A 24196-nucleotide genomic window follows, 5' to 3' on the forward strand; every position below is an offset into this window, starting at 1 on the left:
AGATGTAAAACTTGTGGGTTATGCTGATGATGTGGCTACTGTGATAGTAACTCGTAACCTAGAGCTGGCTCAATTTAAATTGAATCAGGTGATGCGACGTGTCAAAGAATGGATTATAAATTACAAGTTAGAACTCGCAGATCATAAAACGGAAATTATCCTCTTGACGAGGAAAAGGATTAATACTGTTGTACCGATGCAGAACCGGCAGATAGCCATCGAAACAACTAGGAGCACAAAATATCTTGGTGTAACGCTTGATACTAAGCTTACATATTGGGACCACATCCAACGGGTAACAGATAAGGCAGCAAAAACCATGACTGCACTTAGTAGACTCATGAGAAATATCAAGGGGCCGAAATCTAGTAAAAGGCGGCTTCTCATGTCGACTGTTCAATCGATACTGTTATACGGTTCGGAAATTTGGGCTGAATCGTTAAAAATTGCGAAATATCGGAAAAGATTTGCGGCTGTACAACGGAGAGCAGCTTTACGAATTGCTTGTGCATATCGTACAGTATCAGAACCTGCGATTCTGGTAGTAGTAGCAGCAGTAGTTCCTATTGACTTGTTGGCCTTCGAAAAACAAGAAATTTGTCTCACACAAGAAGAGCTAGGAAGGAAAAGGGCAAAGGCTTTGGCTCTTAGTCGCAGAATGCAACGATGGCAAGCAAGATGGGAAGATGATTCTAGAGGGAAATCGACTAAAAGACTGATACCTTCTCTGGCGTATGGGTTGGCCGAAATCATGGTGAGGTGAACTACTATCTCACACAGTTCTTGACAGGTCATGGATATTTCCGAAAATTTCTTCATAGACTAGGGCTAGCAACTAGTCCGGCGTGCATATACTGCGGTGATATCGATGACGTATTACATACTTTCTTTGTGTGTGTTCATTGGCTGCCACAAAGAAGATGCTTAGAAGTTATGCAGGGAGAAATGACGCCAGAAGGGATCGTGTCAGTAATGCTACGAAGTCAAGAATCTTGGGACCAGGTGGCAGTTTACGTAGAAAATATTCTGCGTCAGAAGAAGAAAGACCTGGATGATTACGACAGACAGTAAAGCAGAAGGAAGATGAAGCACAAGATGCATTAAGCTCGACATCCGTCCTGAAGTAATGCGAGAGCGGTTTCCGGGGCGGAGATAAACGTCGTGGGAAAAGGGAGTGTGGTTTTTAGTGGGTAAGAATCTCCACACACTTGTTGAGCGCGGACCCTCACAAGCGTCTTATGAAAGATTTTCCACACTCCCTCGCAAAAAATTATTATTATTATTATTATTATTATTATTATTATTATTATTATTATTATTATTATTATTATTATTATTATTATTATTATTATTATTATTATTATTATTATTATTATTATTATTGAGTTGAGTTATTGTCCCATTTAGAGAGATTTAGAGTGATCTGGGGGGGAATTTGTACATAGGCGTTGGCGACACTGGAAGTATCAAGAAGGAGAAGAAGAATAAGTTTTAGTTCGCGGGGGGTGCATGAATCAGACAGTGAGTAAAAGTGACTTTCCTATATTTTCTTCTTGTTTTATTGTGAAAGTTTAAAATTAGTTCAAATTATATAATGTGTAAGGTAAATCCTTTACTGCAAAATGAGGATGACATGCTGTTTGGCATCTTTTGAAGCGCTTTTACGATTAAAATATCGAGTTGTATATTTCCTCTTGTTATACAGTAATAACAATGGGCACCGGGCGAGTTGGCCGTGCGCGTAGAGGCGTGCGGCTGTGAGCTTGCATCCGGGAGATAGTAGGTTCGAATCCCACTATCGGCAGCCCTGAAGATGATTTTCCGTGGTTTCCCATTTTCACACCAGGCAAATGCTGGGACTGTACCTTAATTAAGGCCACGGCCGCTTCCTTCCAACTCCTAGGCCTTTCCTATCCCATCGTCGCCATAAGACCTATCTGTGTCGGTGCGACGTCAAGCCCCAAGCAAAAATAAATAAATAAATAAATAAATAAATAAATAACAATGGGTACTGGAATTTTCTGATAAAGGAAATTGTCCAATATGCCTGTGTTATAATAATGGCCTTTGGTACTCATGGAGAAGGAATCCATTAATTTCTAACGATGATTGGCTACTTCCCCTTAAAACGATCTTCACCATTCGCGTCCCTACAGAAGAAGTGCACTTCGACAACTACAATAACATATTAAGTTTGTTTAATGTGCTAGGCATTCATTATATACGAGGGCTGTAAATAAAGTACTGTAGTTCCAACGTAGTCCAGGCACTCCGATCGGGCGCAAATAGGTTATGGGATCGGTCAGGTGGCGCTGTTGTTCATTTGACGGGCATCCAGTTCGGAGTGTTGTTGCTCTGTGACGTTGAAGTGTAGAGTGTCGATTTCACAGCTCTAAAGCATGTTTTCAAAAGATGATCAGCGTTCGTGGATTAAAACCGATGTTGCTCGTGACAAAAATTCATCAGAATGAAGCCTGTGGCGAGATTGCGTTACCGTATGGGACGGTTGCACTATGGGTCAAGGCGTTTCGTGCAGGTCGGAATGACACTGCGGGTTTGCACCGCACAGGTCGGCCGTCCATTTCTCAAGATCGTATTGACATTGTGAGTAGGCTCGTTTCCGTAGACCGTCGGTGGGCTGTCCGGGAATTATCCGGAGAGGTTGGTTTCAGTCATCAAACGGTGTGGCAGATGCTGTCCGGGAATTATCCGTAGATTTTGGTTTCAGTCATCAAATGGTGTGGCAGATACTGACTAAATGTCTTAACATGAGGTAACTTGTGTCCCGTTGGGCTCCACATCAACTCACCGATATACAGAACTGGCACTGGCTGGCATCCACCTGGACAGATACCGCAATGACGCATTTCTGCTGCGTATTGATGATGATGCTTGTTTTTAAAGGGGCCTAAGATCGAAGGTCATCGGCCCCTGCTACGTATTGTCGCTGCTGATGAGGCGTGGGCACGAGCCTACGAACCTGAATTAAAACGTCAGTCGAATGAATGGCGTCACTAAGGTTAGTCACATCCACAGAAATTTTGACAGGAACCCAGTTGGGTGAAGCATATGCTGATTGTGTCGTATGACTACCAAGGTGTTATTTTTATGCATGCTGTGCTTGAGGGACAAACGGTCAACAGCGACTACTATTGCTGATTTCTGGAGTGACATTTATGTCAGGCCATGTGGCTCAAATGTCCACAATTACTGTGAGATGATCGCCCTATTGTGTTACTTGACAACACATGTCACAGTAACAAAGCTCTACTATGAATCCACCTGTTCAATACATTACAATGTTGTCACATCTAAAATATCTTCACTATAGTGCTATTAAAACAATGTGCGTGTTCTGACAGTTCGCAGCACGTGGCGCCGAACAAAGGAGTGGGAGCGCTGTGTTGCCACATGATCCGGCAGGAGTTACTACATCACAGTCAACAGCTCTCGTTCTGCGCTAGGCTCTGCGGAAAATAATATCCATTAACGGCGATCATGAAAGAGTTAGAAAAACGTTAAATATCGTTGCTATTATTCCAAGATGGCTCAGCAGTAATTTTATCAGCTCAAATATCGTAAGACAAACTCCTCATTCCCCTTCCTCATAGGCTTTAATGAGTCGGGTTTTGCCCGGTGTTGATAACCTGTCGTGATGGTCCAATTACATCCACTCCCTCTCTTTCCCCTTCACCTTCTTCCGAAGGCTCCTTTTCTTTCTTTTCTTTTTCTTTCCCTATTCTAATTACTGTAGCTTGAGAAATTTTAAAGCTGCTGCTGTTCTTTCTACAACTTTGTTAACGTCTATCAGTGGGCCTCCATTTTTCCCTTCAGCCTCAAAATATTCCCATAAGGCACATACCATATCGTGAGCTTGACCACGAATAGCGAAGCCATGCCTCCCCATTACGCTTGCCTTTTTTCTAGGTGAATGAATTCTAGGTCGCCCTCGGTGTTTAGCGGCGCTCTGAACGGGTTGCAACATTTTGAGTTCAGTAAATGAGACGGTGTTGAAATTACACTATACTACACAGTACTATAATTTACGCTACACTAGAATGCCAGCCTCGATAACGATACACTTATTAACACGAACACAATAGCACTATAATATTTAGTTTATTTAAAAAACACACTATACAGACAATGATATCTCTCAAAGCAGACATTGTTAGCCCAGCCACATGTGCTACGGTATACTATATTGGCAACGTGGAACTCGGACCGACCGCCTCACAAAGCTTTCAGACAGCGGGGGTAGGAAAAGGGAGAGTGCATGCCGAGCTGGGATTGGCTGAAACGGGAGGCATGTACTGGTTGCCATAGTAACTGCCACCTCCTACTACCACGCTGAGAGCTGTCAGAACACGCACATTGTTTTAATAGCACTATAGTTAAAAAATTATATGTGGGACGTGTTTCGCTCCTTTACAGAGCATCATCAGCCAAATCTGAATCTCAAATAATTGTTATGTACGTAAATAATGACTTAAGAACTATTAGACCATTTTTCACAAACTTAAAACTTTCTCTATTAGAATATCATAAAATGCAAAATCTTTGTATACATGCCTTAATTATATGTGCTTAATAGGAAGATACATTAAAATTGTGGAAGAAAGAGTACTAAAATATTAAATAAAATTAAAAAAGAAATTAGAAAAGAAAGATGTAAAAATCAATCTTAGGAGCTAAATTTGAAGATTTTCTTGGCAATGAGATCTGGTATAAAAGTTATTTATCCCTTATGGATAAGAGTCTATAAAGATTCAAATTTATCGTCAATTTGATGATTGAACTTGTGTCAGGATGAATGTTGGTCTTCAAGAAATTTAAATGCTTGTTGTCATTTGACCTCGGCGAATGCTGTTGAATAGATGTGCTCTTATAGATGTCAGTGACCGTACGTTGAACTAATGGATTTGACAAGGCATAATTGAAAGGGACGTAAATCAACGCTCGTATTTAAAAGTTGTTGCTTGGTTTATCTTGCTGAATGTCTGTAACAAGAAAAGGAATCTTGTAAGTAATCGGAAGTTGTGTTGCTAGTTAAGAGTGTGCTTCTAGAAACTTCACTTACCCCTCCAATTGCTGTTTGTCATGAGATTAGTCACTTGCAACACGTCACGTCGCAAACAATGCCAAGCTCTTATTGCAACGGTGGCATTGGGAGGTCTTGGAACACCCTCTGTACTCACTAGATGAGTTCTTGTGACTTTGACCTGTTTCCGAAGTTGAAGGAACCCCTCCGAGGTTGTGGATTTCTTGACGTGGTATCTGTACTCCGTGCAGTAGGGTTCTCCGTCACTGTCGTCAACAGAGAATGCCTTGCCAGTGGCTTCCCGACATTTGGCAAAAGGTAATCGTCTTTGCGAGTGACTACATTGAAGAAATGTATTACGTTTATACTTGTTAGTTCATTAAATATTTTGTTCTATCAATATTGCCTCTACTTTATTTGCAGCCCTTGTAGGTTAATTCTGACGTATTCATTTTTCTTGATTACTATTCTAAAGACTGTGGCAATGTACTTTCGGAAGAAGTTAACACCATGAAGGCACACTATGGCAGGCACAGAGGAAGATGGTCTGTTGTTCTAAGCATCTTACTCAGTTGTTCACACATTGCGATCACCTGTTACTTTCTTTATTGGTATGCACTTATCAGTGACAAAACCCATAGGTCTGATACATCAGGAGTGCTTTGCAGAGAGTCCTTTGAAGGAGCAGTCTATTAGTCTAGACATAATTGTTAAGGAGTTTCTATCGTTCCCAATTTGGCAATGAAATCTATTTGTAGTGAATTCTGGTGACACGATAATTGAATTAATTTCAGCCAGTAGTGGCATTATTCATTTTATGATATTTTACTTTGATTCTGATCCTAGAGAAGCTATGTGGAAGGTATTACGGCGCTTTGGCTGTCCTGATTGTTTTGTAGGTTTAATCCAGGCTCTTCGTGATGGAATGGTTGGACGAGTTCTTCACCTGAGTGAACTATTAGAAGAATTTTCTATCACTAATGGGCTTAAGCAAGGCTGCTTGCCTGCCCCCCCCCCCCCTCCCTCCCTGTACTTGGCAGGTATACTTCACAAGACTTCTGCTAACCACCATTTAGATGTGGAAATTAAGTTTCAGTTTGATGGCGGATTGTTCATCCAAACCAGGCTCCGTTCTCAGAGATTGACTCATAATACTTGGATAATGGAGTTTCAGTATGCTGATGACAATGCAACACCTGTCCATACACCTGAGGAGCTTCAAACATCCACCAGCTATTTTAAGGGAGCTTATGAATGATTTGGTCTGACCATCAACACCCATAATACTGAAGTACTTGCACAGCTGGCACCAGGTAGTACTGTCCCTGAACTTAATATCATCATAGCAGAGGAAGACCAATTCACCTACCTTGGTAGTATTCTAACTACACGCTGCAACTTAGAAAAGGATGTGGAAAATAGAATACGCCCTGCCCATGCAGCGTACGGCTGCCTCTCCCACAGAGTTTTCTTAAATAAGGATCTCAAAACAGATGTCAGACTAATGGTGTACCCAGCTGTAGTCATAACAACATTACTCTATGGGTGTGAAACCTGGACACTTTACCGTCGTGGCATAAAAAAACTGGAGCGCTTCCATTAGCAGAAACTTAGATCTACTGTGAACATCAAATGGGATGACTACGTAAGCAGAGTGGCAGATCTTGACAAGGCACATTTGAACAGCATAGAAGCCTTCATCATCACTCATCGGCTTGAATGGGTTGGTCACATCCAGGTATGAATGATAGCAGACTTCCTAAACAACTTCTCTGCGGTGAGATTGGTCATGGCAAAAGGCCACAAGGTGCTCCTTTGAAACGTTATAAAGAACGGCTTAAGAAAATGCTAACAGCTGGACAAAACCGTGTTCTTTGGCATAAAGCTACTGCAGAAGGTGTCTCGCTGTTTGTGCAGGTACGTCGCAGACAAGAAATTGAAACCCATGAAAAGTGGAAACTGCATCGTATCCAACTGCGTCCTCCACAAACCTTTAGATGTGACTTGTGTGGCTGCATGTTTCATGCGAAGATTGGCTTGATCAGTCATCAGCGACATCTCCACAGAACCAACAGACTTTAAGAAGAATTGCAGGAGAAGAACGTATTCCCGGAAACAAGTAGCGCCTGCCGCCAACTCTAAAATATACCCACAGGGTCTTTCAACTTCGGAGTATGGATTGGTTAATATAAGTTCACTAGCTGAGTTTGGCATTGCCTCCACCTATTAATGCCAGGCTCCTCATTTTCATCTATTCTGTTCTACCTTAATGAACTCTTGTTCTCTTGTGACCCATTGCAAGTTATGAATCTCATTCCGTATTGATGGTTATCACTTTACAAATAAAAAGTATTTATAAAATCCTCCTTATCAATACAAATCAAATCATCTGTTAAATGGAACAGAGTCTATACATGTTTCAGACTATTCTCAAGGCCATCTTCAGTAGCATAACAATTATTACATAACACAAAACAAATTAAAAATCTTGATGAAGTGAAATGACAATGATCATGATTAATGAATTAAAAAAAACTTATTGAGGTACAAAGTCCTCTCGTCTGATAGGTCGTTCTTGATTGACAATTAAAACTTGCTGATCATGGCCTAATATCCCCAAAACAATTAAAACTCAGCTGTATGTCGTCTGACAGAGTTCCGGTTTCTGTCTGGTAAAATGGAGCGTTGAAACTTACGTGCAGGCAGCCTACATTGAATCAAATCAAAATGTCTACAATATGGTAGCTGAGGCTGTACGATGATGATTTTACTTTTAATTAATAATTAATTAATGTTATTGGCTTTACGTCCGACCAACTTTTTTCTTTACATTGTTTTTGGTGATGCCGAGTTGCCAAAATTTTGTCCTCCAGGAGTTATTTTATGTGTCAGTAAATCTACCAACATGAGGCTGATGTATTTGAGCCAAGATCGAACCTCCCAGGTTGGGGTCAGAAGGCCAGCGCCTGAACCGTCCGAGCCACTCAGCCCAGCTTACTTTTAATTCTTAAGGTGTATTGATATTTTCACTTTCCAAATATGCTATTGTGCAATAGCCCTATGATCATTATTCTTGAATTTTACTTGAAATTTTAAAGATGGAAACAGTGGGGAACTGGAAAATCAGTATTTGAAGTGGGCTTACCCTGTATTTGCTTCAGTATTAATTATCTATTTGCTTTATAATTTTTTGTTTTTTATTTTTTAGAAATGATTTCCAAGTTTAGTGGAGGAGCAACATTAATCCTTGCTGGTGTTTTGGGAGGAATGTTTTCCCGCTGTGCTTTGTGAGTATCATATAAGTTATTTTAGTAGAGATTGATGTGATGATTAACTATAATACACTGTTCTCTCTAGGGCCTTTTTAATGGGCGCCCAGCCATTTTTACAGACCACCCAGTTAACATAACCTGGATATATGCAGTTACATAATATTAATGCATATTTGAGTCAATGGGTGTTCCAAATTAAAATGTAAATACTATAAAATGGTTTATTTAAATGACAAATCTTAATTGTTGTCAACGTAATTGCATCAGTTTAACTTAACTATCATGCTGTGTTGTGCGCAAACAATGTCTGGAGTAGCATAGAATCGCATGAGAGCATTCGATTCCACATGGCGTTTCAAACCCGTTAGATACTCTACAACAACTGAATGGTAAGCCCTGGTTTTACATGATTATGAACAAGCTGTGGAACACTAGAAGTTCAAAATACTCTGTTATGTCTTGTTCGTGATAACACTAAAATAGTTCAATTAATTATAGAGTTAATGTTTACCTGCCTGATATTGTTAGTGCCCAGAGGGGAATACATTTAAATGTTATCATATTTATTTTTTACTTTGTTTACCCCGCTTGGTTACTCATTCCTACCACCCAGCTGACGAAAACTTTTGGGGAGAATACTGATAATACTTTACGTAGAGACACTGGATTGAGCACTACATTGTGACCATAAGTATTGCTGTAGGTTAGTTGTTATCCTTTTGTTTTCAAGGTAGTGGATTTGACCCCAGCTGGGGTTGGTGGCATTTAGGGTATGTAAATGGAACAGCTGGCACAGTAAGTTGTGCAAGATAAAATTCTGACGTCTCAGCATTTCTTAAAATTTATAACAGTTGAAAAATTGTAGTTATTGTTACCGTGTTTTGGTGGATCAGCAGAGGTGAAAGGTGGTGCGGGTGGAATGGGTTTAACTACAAGTCCGAAAGATGAATTTAAAATTTAAATAAAGGTTATATTTTCAACTGATATCAAGATTTAACAATTTTCACTAGGTGAAATAACAAAGAAAAATCAGGTACAATGCAACTTTACAAACGAAAGCACAAGTTAAGGGGTCTTTACAAATTCTGGGCTACGAGCCCCAAAGTTTAACAATTCCTGAGCTCTCAGCTCACAACCACAAATTACCAAAGGGCAGAAAACCCCTAATTACATGGAGCACTTGCTCCCACCTCGTAATGTCAAGCCTCCTAGAGGCACCTTTCAAAATACCAGAAAGAGCTGACCTGCTGTCAATTGTCCAAGCCTATTAAAGGCAATAACAGATTATTACACTAAACTGCCATCAAGGCACAACTTATAATGGAACAGGGGTACCCCGTACCCAATCTACTGGGCCTTCGCGGGAAGGAAAACAAAACGGGTTAAGTTAATGGCCCAAAATACAAAGCAGAATGGAGGCGAGTACTTGCACTCCGACATGAAAGCTTGTTAAAACCTAAGTGGCACTCAGCCAATACACAGGGGCTACTCCCATACTATAGAGGTGACTCGTATAAGAAAAATAATTTAACACATTAATGAAGAGAAGAAAATCGGTTATGAAAACGTAGTCACCTCAAACCCAAATTGAAGGGGAGCTCGAGGGGGTAAGGCACTCTCTATCCCCGATTTACAGTTACAGTAATAAGAAAATGTTTACATAAGCCAGCACTAAGTTACATTTTTGAACAGGTAGGATACTTTGAAAAGGTTTTGAACCTTCCCCGGGGGGTTAAACTGCTGAGCAAGAAAGAAATAAAGATGTTAAAAGGCCATTACCTTTGCAGAAGAGTTGCTGCTCGAAGGAAGAGGAGCCCCCTGCTATACTTCCATACACTAAGCTAGATGTTGTTGAAGTGGCGGAGAGCCCGGAAAATCAGCAGTTTTCAAACCCTCGTGGAAGATTCGAGATCTTTCATGAATAATAAAGACACACCCACTCAACTTTATTGGGTAGCTAAGAGTTACACATGGAAATTTGAAGAAGAAACCTCTGATAGGTGGAAAATTAATTACAGAAATTACTGATTGGCTAAGTTCAAAACAGGCGGAAAGAAAGCTTAATATTGCCAACCCACAAATGAAAGAACAAAATTTAGTAAAGACCAAAACTTATAAATACAAAATTTCTTCAACCAAAGTTCCTTCACTTCGCACCAGGGTGCATGATCATAGTTTTTTGGGTAGAGACATCTGTTAGCGAATGTCCACACTTCTTGATCCATAGAAAACAAAACACGTTGAAATCCACACAGTATAGACAACTTTGTAATCCCAAAATTTATAGTAGTGACCTCTTCTGAGAAAACTCATGAATTAATACAGTTCTAAAAGTTCACAGTTTCTCCGGTAGAGGAGAATTTATTGGCGGAAGATTTAAATTTGCGGCGTAAAGGTGTTCCGCCCGGTACAGTTATTATTAGTAGTATTATTGTGGTCGTTATTATTAACCTAGTTGAAAACCTTTCTGACATGTCAAATAGGGTTAATCAATTGTTGTCAGGAGCCACCAGCGCTGAGAGCGACTATATTCAAACAGTAAACTTAACAACGGAAGAGGACCCTAGTAAATCTGCTGAGAGTAGGAAATCTGCGGTTCAACAACAAACTTTAATTGTTTCGGGGATATTAGGGCATGAAACATTACTAGTATTGTGCAGTTTATGATATATGTCCTCTTCTTCTTCTCCCACACCTGTGGGGTCGCATGTGCGAACTGCGTAGCACTTGGGGATTTGACCCTGTTTTACGGCCGGATGCCCTTCCCGACGCAACCGTATATGGAGGGCTGTAATTACTATTGCGTGTTTCTGTGGTGGTTGGTAGTGTAGTGTGTTGTCTGAGTATGAAGAGGAAAGTTTTGGGATAAACACAAACACCCAGTCCCCAGGCCAGAAGAACTAATCACATGTGATTAAAATCCCTGACCTGACCGGGAATCGAACCCGGGGTCCTCTGAACCGAAGGCCTCAACGCTGACCATTCAGCCAATCAGTCGGACAGTTTTTGAGATATAAGTATCCCCATAAAAATAATTCAACCCTCTTTTAAGTGGATTTTCCAAAAACAAAATCATACATGTCTTTTTATTTTTAAAGGCGATTAGAAATACCAATTTTCACTCAATTTTTGAGATACATCCTCATAAAAAAGAATTCAACTCCTTTTTCACTTCTTTTCACCTACCTAACATGGATATTCCACAAAGAAAAAATACGGGTTTCTTTATTTTGAGAGGAGATTAAAAATATCAATGATCATGTCTGTAACATCTGTTTTTGAGTGAATAAGTATCCCCATAAAAAGAATTCAACCATTTTTCAGTCCATTTATCCCCCTTCTTAAGTGGATTTTCTGAAGAAAAAAAAAATCTTCCCTTAATTTTAAACAATTTTCTAAATACCAGTTTTCACGTGTGTAACATCTTCAGTTATTGAGATATAAGAATCCTCATAAAAAAATAATTCAATACTCTTCACTTTTTTAAACACCCCGCCCCCAATTTAGGTGGATATTCTGAAAAAAAATACGTATTTCTGTATTTTTAAAGGAGATTCCAAATAACAATTTTCATGTCTGTTATCTCTCTAGTTCCTGAGATAAAAGGTATTCAACCCATTTTTCACCTTATCCACCCACTCCTGAAGGGGACTTTCCAAAAACAAAAAAGTACGTTACTTTATTTTAGAATTTTCATGGCTGTAACATCTGTAGTTTTTCAGATATAAGCATCCTCATACAAAGAATACAATGAATTTTTCAATTGTTTCACACCCCCCCCCTCCCCAAGTGTATTTTCTGAAAACAAAATAATTCTTGTTTATTTTTTAAAGAAAATTCCAAATACAAATTTTCATGCCTGTAAATTTATAAGTATCCATATAAAGAGAATTCAACCCCTTCTTCAGTCCTTTTAACAACTCCCCACCCCCCACTGAAGTGTTTTTTCTGAAAACAAACAAATATGAGGTTTTTTTTAAAAAAAGAGCTTAAAAACACCAATTTTCACGTCTGTAATTTGCCAAGTTTTGAATATATACTGTAGATGTTGTTTGAGTCATCAGTCCATAGACTGGTTTGATGCAGCTTCCATGCCACCCTATCCTGTGCTAACCTTTTAATTTCTACACAACTGCTGCATCCTACATCTGCTCTGATCTGCTTGTCATATTCATACCTTGGTCTACTCCTACCATTCTTACCCCCTACACCTCAGAAACCAACTGCACAAGTCCTGGCTGCCTTAAGATGTGTCCTATCATTCTCTCTCTTCTTCTCGTCAAATTGAGCCAAATTGATCTCCTCTCACCAATTCGATTCATTATCTCTTCATTCGTGATTTGATCTATCCATCTCACCTTCAGCATTCTTCTGTAACACCACATTTCAGAAGGTTCTATTCTCTTTCTTTCTGAGCAAGTTATCGTCCATGTTTCACTTACATACAATGCCATGCTCCACATGAAAAGTCTTCAGAAACATTTTTCTAATTCCTATATCAATATTCGAAGTGAGCAAATTTCTTTTCTTAAGAAAGGCCTTTCATGCTTGCGCTAGCCTGCATTTTATGTCCTACTTACTTCTGCCATCGTTAGTTATTTTACTACCCAAGTAACAATATTCATCCACTTCCTTTAAGACTTCATTTCCTAATCTAATATTTCCTGCATCACCTAACTTCGTATGACTGCACTCCATTACCTTTGTTTTGAACTTATTTATTTTCATCTTGTACTCCTCACTCAAGACTCCATCCATACCATTCAGCAACTTCTCCAGATCTTCTGCAGTCTCAGATAAAATAACAATCATTGGCAAATCTCAGGGTTTTGATTTCCTCTCCTTGGATTGTGATGCCCTTTCCAAATTCCTCTTTGATTTCGTTTATTGCCTGTTCTATATAAACATTGAAAAAGAGGGGGGCAAACTTGCAGCCCTGCCTCACCCCTATATGCTCATTTTAAAAAGTCACCCCCTTTGTCACCGCTTAAGTGGATTTTCCAAAAAGAAAAAAAGTACGTGTTTCTTTATTTTTAAAGGAGATTCCAAATTCCAATTTTCATGTCTGTAACCTCTTCAGTTTTAGAGATACAAGTATCCTCATGAAAGGTCTCGAACCCATTTTTCACTTTTTTTTCACCCCCCTTAGAGAATTGTCGAAAACAAAAAAGTACGTGTGTCTATATTTTTAAAGGAGATTTCAAATACTAATTTTTATGCATGTAAACTGTTAAGTTTTTGAGATAGAGATATACTCATTTAAAACATTCACCCTCTTAACGACGGAATATCCAAGAATCCTCCTTTAGCGAGTACCTACTCTATTATGAATGTTTCCCCAAAATATCATTTCTTTCTGTCCAATAGTTTTGGCTCAGCAATGATGAATCAGTCAGTACATTTTATTTTATATATATATCGATTATATAGACTCGCCTTTGCTCGTTGGGAATCCCCAGTTGCTCTTCGTTACAAGTGGGTGATAACTCGTGTCATTCCACTGTTGATATTTTACATTTTTCACAGTTTATTAAATATTTTTTCACATCTAATACACAGCTACATTCTCCAAACTGGGCAGACCTATCAAAGTTAGTCTATGACATAAAAGTACATCTCAATCACGGCATGTTGGAATTGCTATTTCCAAATAACAGGCATGGTCATGAACCTCTTAGCAAGAAAGGTACTTTATAAAACATGGCGCCGTGTTCCTATCCTCCTATATACAGCATTTCTTACTGGGGTATCATGATATAGCGTAAGCTGCTGTCACCTAGCAACAATCGGTCCATCAAATCGATCCAATCTTGGTGTGGCTTTGCAGTTAAATTAATTACATAAAATTACTCATCATAAAAAAACTACCCATCGGATTTCATTCAGACCACTTCCTAAACCCTCCCAGGATTAATAAGAACAATTTGTGAAAATTTCAGCAAAATCAGTCCAGTAGTTTTTGAGTCCATTTGAGATATACAAACAAACATTTATATATATAGATTACACTAGAAATCCTTTGTTTGCTGACCTTGTACATTATGGAGTGCTTAATACAGTATTTTTTTTCTGCTCTTCAAAAATCCTTTGGTGGGTTTGAATCTGCAATCTTGGGAACCGGAGGCCAATACTCTAGCATTGATCTAGAGAGGGAGCTAATAAATTTCCATAAAATGTTGTGTGTTTCTCAACCCAGTACCGATGGCACCACAATCCCCTAGAAAGAACATAGCAATTATGAATTTTGGTACAAGGAAGAAATATTCCAGAGATTAATATAAATCCCCAGTTGCAAGTCTGTTTCTTTCCATTACTTAGCTTCTGAGGTTGTCAGGCTAATGAACCAATATATGTATATATATGTATATATATGTATATGTTCTTCCTCCACTCACTTTCTGGCTGTAATCTAGAACTTTGGAGGATCTTTAAATGTGTTGACCTTGTGTCGTTGACTTCTAGAATATTTAAAAAATCCTGTGGGACATTCCAACATCTGTTTGGACCGTTTGAACCGATTTTATTCAAATAGCATTAATTAATAGGTCCATATCTATGGATAAGAGCCTCCGTGGCTCAGGCGGCAACATGCCGGCCTCTCACCGCTGGGTTCTGTGGTTCAAATCCTGATCACTCCATGTGAGATTTGTGCTGGACAAAGTGGAGGCAGGACAGGTTTTTCTCTGGGTACCCCGGTCTTCCCTGTCATATTTCATTCCAGAAACACTCCAATATAATTTGATTTCATCTGTCATTTCATCTGGGGGCTTCATTCATTCCATTCCTGACCCAGTCGAATGACTGGAAACAGGCTGTGGATTTTCATTTTCATATCTATGGATGCCATTGAACCCTACTCTCACCACTAGTTCTTGCTCTCATCTTATATCTACTTTCAATTGTATCTCCATTTTTGGACTTGATTTTGTGAACTCAAATATGTATAGATCACCATTTACTCCATTAAATTTGAAGTAAGGCTTCTATTATTTTTACACCAAGTAAATCATCTTGCACTCGTATATCCTGGCCAGTGAGATGACATTTTTGAGAAATATGATAGGTAAGACAAAAATGGACTGGGTAAGAAATGATGTCAGAAAGGAAATCAGAGTAGAAAAATTTTCAAACAGATTGGAGAGAAATAAACCGACATGATTAGGGCATCTTAAAAAGATGGAAAAGGGAAGGATACTGAAGCAGATAATGAAGGCCAAGATTGAAGGAAAGGGAACAAGAAGTAGACCCAGGATAATTTGTTTGATCTCGATCAAGAACATTACGATATGAAGGAACCTGGACTGGAACACAGTTGAGGAGTAGCGATGGTGGTTGGATGGAGAAAGAGGAAAGGTTCCATTAACATCCTGACCTGCCTGGAGATGGAAAAGGGAAATTGATAATCATGATGACAATTTCTCAGGACATAATAGAGGATAGTGAGCCATCTAGTTCAAAAGAGAGTCCCATTTCATCAGTAGAGCAACAGTTAATAGAAAATAAACTTTTCGGCATTATTAGGACAGTCATAGTTCACCTGTGATGAAGTGGACGAAAGTATTCATAAATATGTAGTTTTTTTCACTCTTCGTCTCTTGCACATGGTGTGAACCAAAAAGCCTAGTCTATCGGTAATAATGTTATTGGCTTTACATCCCAGTAACTACTTTTACAGTTTTTGGAAATGTCGGCATGCCAGAATTTCATCTCGCAGGAGTTCTTTTACGTAGCAGTAAATGTACCGACACGATGCTGTCGTATTTGAGCCCCTTCAAATACCACCGGACTGAGCCAGGTTTGAACCTGCCAAGTTGGGGTCAGAAGGCCAGTGCCTCAACTGTCTGAGTCACCCATCCCGGCCCTAGCCTATCATGAGCATGACTGATGTGATATATTTTGGGTTCAAATGGAGTGCGCCCATCAGAACTACAACTCATAACCTTGGCAATAGTTTATCTTGGTTGATTTTTTTGTTGGGTCCTATTTTTTATTTGTTTGTTTTTATTTATTCATTCATTATATACACAGTACAGTATATTTGTGAATAGCTCTGAGGACAGAAACACTAATTTCTTAGCTATGTTGCTTGTTCACCTTTAATGTTCTCTATGTCCTGAGAATATCATTCCTGAGGATTGTATTTTTCTTTTCTACTCATCTGCTTAATCTTAAATTTCATGGGCCAATGACTAAGCAGTCTGGCATCTTGATGAATATTTATTGTTCAGACAGCTGTAATAATAATAAACCGAGTGAGCTGGCTGGATATTGCTAAGCCTGCATTCACAAGATGGTGGGTTTGTACCTCATTGTCAGGAGCATGAGGATGGTTTTCCATGATTTCTCATTTTCACACCAGGCAAATGCTGGGTCTGTACCTTAGTTAAGGCCAGGGCTGCTTCCTTTCAAGTTCTTGTTGTTTCTTACCCCATCATCCCTGAAAACATACCTTGAGTTAGTGTGATGTTATACTACTAGCAAAAAGAATTTTAAAATAGTTTGCATGATTAGAATTTTTTCACATGAGTGTTTATAATATATATTTCAGATTTATTTGTAAGACCATATTTATTGATTGGTTTTTCTTTTTTACAGTTCTCTTGGAGAGGAAATTAATGCCCCCACAGCTTCTGCTGATGAGAAAATGTTATTTGATTTTACACGACTTCATTCTGTTGATAACTGGGTTGAACAGTCTGACACTGTCCGGACTGTTGGAATGTCCAAGGCTGTGATGGTCTTGCAGAAAACTCAGGTATTCCAAAGGGCGATCTTCTTCACACTTCTCAACCCACAACCAAATGGCGCTGGCTTTGCTGGTGTCCGAACTCCAGTGTCTCTGGATTTACATAGTTACAAAAATATATCACTACTTGCAAGAGGACAAGGCAATAATTCAGGCTACAAGGTGGTTCTGAGACATAAAGGACTGGATGAGGAACCCAATCCAACATATGAACAGTTCTTCACGGTAAATCTTTACTATTTCTGTATTAAACCATGCTATTTTTGTTGTTGTTGTAGTGCAATTATTACATTGAAGAGTTTTATTGATTCCAGTGATGTTTTTTGTAATTTGGAAGTTCGTATATGGTCAGGAAAGAAGAAGTAGTTCATATTATGCATCTCCAGATTTTGAGCCTTCACTATGTTATGCCGTATGGTCCTTTTGGCCAATTCCAAGCAAAAAAAAAAAAAAGACAATTCACCATTGTGGCACTTTCACCCTTTTCTGTTTTCACTCTTCAATTATTTACACTTTAAAACTCATTCTTACATGCATGTAGATTATAATTATTGTTTCAGTCCAAAGTAGCCTATGTTCTATCTGTTCATTATTTAAAAATAGTTTGGAAGCACTGGCATCAGGTATATTTTATAGGCTTTGCTAATTTCTTCCTGATTTGCTGCATCTGTGCCTACAAGATTGACTATCATCAGGTTTTGTTTTTTGAGCTTTTAAACAAGGAAAATTACTCACTGAACTTGGAAGCTGCTGTGTGAACAGGTGCATCCTTGAGAAAGTTGATGTTTCCACTTGCCATGAAGCTCAAATTGACAATTCTCTGAATTTGATTCTCTGTTGGTCAGACTAATGTAGGGAGACATAAGTCAGCAACTTCATTTTGTATTCATGTATTCTGTATCTTAAGAGGAAAGGGAGGTTAGGATTTTCAGAAAACATGGCCTATTAGTTTGGATTTCATGGAAAACTAGGTCTTGTGGTTATCATATCATAATAATAACTGTTGTGTTAAACTGCAAGCTTGCTTGCTTTCAGGAATTACAGTGTGTGATCCTGGTCCAGGAAAATATTGATGCTATGAGGGCTGTAAAACTACCTCAGCAGTTGTCTTGACCTCCATCTGTGAGTGGTGTAACATAAAGGGAGAGCTGCCTGAGTTCTAGTGTGTGGATTGTAATACTTGGATTGAAGGTTCAAGGTTTCTAGTTCTGAACTGTGTGCGTGGAATGATGAAACGTAAAGGATAGACCAAGAAGTACTGGCCTTGCACTCTTTTTCCACTATTGCAGTGTGGTTGGAAACCTGTTTGGACAAATCACGGTCAAGCTCTACCACATAGTGACTACCTATACAGTCAGGGTTGTGGGCTGGCCAGTCCGTTTCTATAACTTTGCTATCTACTGTTCATTACCAAACAGATCTTTCCTTTTTTTATTTTTTTTTGCGTTGCACCGACACAGATAGGTTTTGTGGCAACGATGGATAGGAAAGCCCTAGGAGTGGGAAGGAAGCGGTCATGGCCTTAATTAAGGTACAGTCCCAGCATTTGCCTGGTGTGAAAATGAGAAACCACGGAAAACCCTCTTCAGGGTTGCTGACAATGGGGTTCGAACCCACTATCTCCCGGATGCAAATAATAAATACATAAATAAATAAATGCGCGTCCATAACCACACGGCCGACTTACCCAGTGATCAGTCTTTATGACGTGGTACATTCTCATATTGGTACTAACAGTAATGATCACTGTACTGTTCTCGCAGAGACTATGGAAACTGGTAAAACAATATTTGTATCCTTTCACAATTTATATTCATTAACAGTATTACAAGAGGCCCAAGTCATTCCATGAATATTCTCCCTCACATTGAAATGCCAGATCAGATGCTCCAAATTTTACTGTTAGCACAATACACCCATCAGACAGTTACTTGGTATAATGTGATTCATCACTCCAAATCACATGTAGCCAGTTGTCCACTTATGCTTAGTATTCTATGGAGGAATATTTATTTATTTATTTATTTATTTATTTATTTATTTATTTATTTATTTATTTATTTATTTATTTATTTATTTATTTATTTATTTATTTATTTATTTATTCATTCATTCATTTATTCATTCATTTTTTATACTACTACTACTGGTGGCAGCGTTCGCTTACAGTAGTTGTTTCCTAAATTAAACATATGGTATAACACAGTACCCTACTGATGATATAAAATATATATTTAAAATATTCACAGTATGTAACATGTACAGAAATAACATCAGTGATACAGTACCTAATTTAATATGACACTATTGCACAGAAATGCATTCTGATTTTTAATCACCAAATTTACTAACAAATATTTGTCATAGTTTGTCTTTGGTGATCTTCCTTTTATCTTACGTGGATGATCGGTTCTATTTATATAACAAGGTTTCCTAGCATGCCATTCAGCCCTTGTAACACTTCTTCCAGGATTGAAATAAGTTTCAGTCTCGCTTCGTCTATTTTTACCATCTCTGAACCACTGATAAAGCCTTACTTGATATGGGTCCCAAATGTTTGCTCCATATTCCAGGTCTCACAAGTGATAAATAATCCAGTTCTCTGCTTTATACTACTGCTCTGTAGCACATTCATCACAGTTTGCAGCAGTTTTTATACTGTTATGTTTCCAGGTAGAAGTTCAGTTAAGGCCACGGCAATTTAACCCCTGATGTAAATGAGGCAATTATGCTGATAATAATGAAGATTTATCATGTAAATAAACAGTTTTACAGTATGTACAATTTAATTTGGAACACCCAGTGATTCAAATATGTATGAATATTATGTAACTAGCAATTACCTAGGTTATGTTAGGCAGATGGCCTGTAAAAACGACAGGGAAGTACGCACATCAAAAAGGTCCTAGGGAGAACACTGGTGTTTTCTGTATTGTGAAAAAAAAAAAAAAAAAAAAAAAAAGATGAACTGAGATGTCCATTGAAAATGTATTTCATGTCATTAATATAGATAAATTCTTGTACTGTAGTTGTGAACCAGTTGTAAGTTGTTGCAAAGAATATATTGAGCAAGGTGATGGACACTTGGAACAATCTTTGTCCTGATGGTTGCATAGTATATTAGCGGAAACTGACATATGCACCACTCTGTACATAGGAGAGACTGAAGTATTCATTGCCAATACTGAGGACCCTCCAATCCACCCTAAGAAGTAAGAAGTAGGCTGATAGGAATTCAGCATGGTGTCAGTCCCAGAATTCAAGCTGAAATATATTTCATTACCAACTGTTAACCAATCAGAATTTGTAAGCAGTACTTATGAAATTGTGGCGCTGTTGTAATTGTTAATTGTAATTTTTATTAGACCAGTGGTCTGTCATGAAATGGTGGCTATCATAAAACAGTGCCCCACTACATGGAGCCACATTTCCTTCAAGAAGCTCTTTGCTAAGCACCCATGATGGGTTTTTTTGCCACCAGGCAGCATGTGCGTAGACCAATCTCTCCTGGGGGTTTACTTGAACATCTGCCCAAACAAGTGAGGTAACTGCTAACAGCAGGAGAGCCTCATCGTCTGCATAGTGCACCATGCTCTGTAGGAAGACAATACCAAACTTCTACCTGCTTCCAACATGAATGTCCCACTGTAATAATTTTAATGTGGATTCCTAGGTCTTAACATGAGTCACCCTCCACATAATGTATGTCTGAACCACTCTCTCTTCCTTTCCACCTTGTATCATGCAGTACAATATCAGAGGCTTTAACAAATTAGCAGTGTGAGTTTGAACTCCTTTGTCTTTCACTAATACCCTGAAAACGTGGCAACATCTCATTCTCACAGGAGAGTACTTTCCTAAAACGTGTTGCTTGTTGTTAACGCACTTTTTCCCATAGGTATGGAATCTGTTTAGATGTTGGACAAATTGGCCTGTTGCAGTCTGTTAGCTCATTTAAAAATCACTACAACAGTTTTTTCCAGGCATCAGGAATTTTCCTAATAAATACATTAAATTGTACTTCTAAGTATCACATAATAGTTCTGCCTCCCATTTTCAGATCCTGCACAGTAGTATTGTCAGACTAAGCATAGGATTAACAAACTGACCAGCAGATAGCAGTAAATAATAGAACTGTATGGTGTTAAATTATTATTGACATTAGAGCTGCAGATATCAGTTGAGTGCAAAGAACTAAAACTTTTCAGGAATATTCACTTCAATGTTGATTTTTATGGGGATGGGTAAAGAGAAGTAAACAACATACCATTGTTGCTGGGACAAAACCTCCTATGTGATAATATTTTTGGAGATATACTGACCCTGCAGCACATACATTATGAAGGGCAAGAATGCCTTGACCATATTCACAGAATATTGCACCTTAGATGACTGAACCTTACCGGCCAAAGTTCAAAGCTAAAATATTTCACATAGGAGGTTTTGTCCTGGCAGTGAAGATATACTGTACTTTAAAGCTAATACTTAAGTAACTGTTCAATCCTTTGAATGTATTTGGATTTCATTTTCAGGCACCAATGGGCAACCAAGAAGAAGTGATCCTGTCTTTGAGTGAATTCAAACCATATTACCGTGGACGTGCTCTGAATTCCTCTGAAGCTGAGCCTCTCGATACCCGCAACATCACAAGTTTTGGACTTCAGGTGTATGGTGGTGTATATCTCCCTGTTAAACAGTCAGGTCCTTCTACGCTTGAAATTGATTGGATAAAAGCTGTGAAAGGAGATGTTTAAGCCACTGAACAAAAACGTAGTTGTTCCAACTCTGATTTGGCTGATAATATGCCATACGTACAATCTGCTATATTTAACAGTTCCGTGGGCCAGTGTAGACCACGACGACTTAAGCAGTGATACTGAAATAAAGCCAGAAGAAAACAGATGAATTACGGTAGGGGAGTTAACTTGATAGAATAGTTAAACTCAGAGATAAAGAATTATTTATGACAATGTGCTAAAGAAAAGGTTTTTTTTTTTTTTTTGCTAGCTGCTTTACGTCGCACCGACACAGATAGGTCTTATAGCGACGATGGGACAGGGAAGGGCTAGGAGTGGGAAGGAAGCGGCCGTGGCCTTAATTTAGGTACAGCCCCAGCATTTGCCTGGTGTGAAAATGGGAAACCACGGAAAACCATCTTCAGGGCTGCCGATAGTGGGATTCGAACCTACTATCTCCCGGATGCAAGCTTACAGCCGCGTGCCTCTACGCGCACGGCCAACTCGCTCGGTAAAGAAAAGGTTTGATAGGAGATATATGTACCGGTATATAAGACTTCAAGCTCCGACATTTTCTCGTATTAATGCTTTTGGCAAATCACTGTTTCATCATATTTTATTATAGTATCCTTTATTTATTCATGTATTAGAGTCCCGTTTAACTGAATTTGATGGGAGCGATGATGCTTTGGTTTCATAAAATTCAGTTAAAACGGAATAATTGGATTTCAGAACAATTACAGGTATTAATTTACAGTAAGATCAGCTGCACTGAACTGAATACAAATCTCAGCTGGCAGGTGTCTCAACCTTAACAAGGTACAGTACTGCACGTATGCTAAAAATAGACAGTGTGTAGTATGCGCATTCTCATGTGAGCCAACGCATCGTAGCAGTAGCAATGCCGTAAACAGCTGGCCTTACAATCAGTAAACTTACTCTTTGATAAATAACAGTTTTTGGTCAAACTTCCGTACATGGCAGGCGCAGGTTAGGTTAGAGATTCAACCTGGTGCAGCTCGGATTGGGAAATCAAACAAACTGTGCAGTCTGCACACAAGGCACTGGCGAGAAGGTCGTCACAGGCGAGAGGGAGTTCTGTTCTTTCTTCAGTCCAGTACAACCTGGAACCTAATGGATTGAAACACAGTTTGATTTACCAATTTCATATTGATCCACTTGACCTTTAAACAACACATAGTAACTTTTTTAGGATATCTCCCTTTCATAAGGCCCCACTGGCTTTCTTCCTTTTGTAACAACAAAAGTATTACCACTGTCAGTGGTACTTTTATAACACAAAAATTATGAGAGGTTGTACGCATTACTTTTGTCGGTTACCTGTCAACAGTGAAATTTTTTTAAATAAGGTGTTTGTTTTTACTTCAAGACATAAATGTTCAGTACTTTTTTGAGAACTAGTTTTAAGAACTGTGCAGTTTGTTGAATGACAATTAGACCTTTTTTAACTTACCTTTAAAAAAATGTTTTTTTCATAATTCATAGGATAAATCTCAAAGAAGCTTTTACTATTATCCAGTGTTGGTTTTTTATTGAACCTACATTTTAGAAGGACTCACCATAGAGGATTATATAATCTTGATATTGCTTGTCACATTCCCCATGGGAATCAATATCTATATCAACAAAGACCTTTCCATAGAACAAAGAACATAGAACAAAAAATAAACCACTTTTCCCTTTGAGAAAATCAAATGATCATAGATATGTCTCTCGGTCATGACCATCCACCAACAGCTGCACGGTTGCTAGAGTTACACTTCCATTACTCATTTTGTGGTGGTAACTTCCATGATGCATAATTTTGGATGACTCCCAGCCATAAGCTATGTATGTCAACACAACAGGAGAGTTAAAAAAAAAAAAAAAAAAAAAAAAAAAAAAAAAAAAAAAAAAAAAAAAAAAAAAAAAAAGGCATGAAATCTGAATTCAGCGCTCCTAGCCGCAGTGGATCTATTACTGCGTTTTAACTTGGCACTGTCCTGTCTTGTTCTAGTGTAAAATCTTTGCTGCCAATCATTGATGCAAAACTCAACTTTACCTAAGCTAACAGCTTGCCCCTCGAACGATCAATATACTCGGTGTTTGAGAATTCAAGGTCATTTCCTCTTATCGCGTAACTTTCTCCGACTGATCCGTGGCGAGGGCTCTTATCTCTCTTGGAAATCACATTCTGTACACAAGGGATGACAAAGAACATTTTCAGGCCTGGGGAATATTTGATTGTACTAAGCGGTAAAGGCAAAAAATTGTGACGTGTTAAGTGAGGTATTGTTTATACAGATTTAATGCAGTTGGGGTCAGGACTTTAAATTTACGACGTGCTAAGTGGAAAAATGTGTTAATGAGAAACGTACTAACGAGGTTTCACTATAATTAG

At 38.6% G+C, this 24196-nt stretch overlaps 1 protein-coding gene across 1 annotated transcript; it reads left to right on the forward strand.

Annotated features, from left to right (window-relative positions):
• Window positions 1–1504: 1504 nt before the first annotated feature.
• LOC136871726 (uncharacterized) lies at window positions 1505–23682 on the forward strand. Its single transcript, XM_068227195.1, has 5 exons — window positions 1505–1521; window positions 8250–8328; window positions 16909–17284; window positions 21592–22044; window positions 22318–23682. The coding sequence occupies exons 2-4, from the start codon at window positions 8252–8254 to the stop codon at window positions 21811–21813; spliced, it is 675 nt and encodes a 224-aa protein (XP_068083296.1). The 5' UTR covers window positions 1505–1521; window positions 8250–8251; the 3' UTR covers window positions 21814–22044; window positions 22318–23682.
• The last annotated feature ends 514 nt before the right edge of the window (window positions 23683–24196 follow it).

The sequence above is a fragment of the Anabrus simplex genome, chromosome 4 (assembly GCF_040414725.1).
Source record: "Anabrus simplex isolate iqAnaSimp1 chromosome 4, ASM4041472v1, whole genome shotgun sequence".
Classification (NCBI taxonomy): domain Eukaryota; kingdom Metazoa; phylum Arthropoda; class Insecta; order Orthoptera; family Tettigoniidae; genus Anabrus; species Anabrus simplex.

Excerpts from the sequence above, each read along its gene's own strand:
- LOC136871726 (XM_068227195.1), top strand. The coding sequence starts at position 8,252 with ATGATTTCCAAGTTTAGTGGAGGAGCAACATTAATCCTTGCTGGTGTT. Across the intron at positions 8,329-16,908 it reads ATGTTTTCCCGCTGTGCTTT|TTCTCTTGGAGAGGAAATTA; the intron begins GTGAGTATCATA and ends TCTTTTTTACAG. Across the intron at positions 17,285-21,591 it reads CATATGAACAGTTCTTCACG|GCACCAATGGGCAACCAAGA; the intron begins GTAAATCTTTAC and ends TTTCATTTTCAG.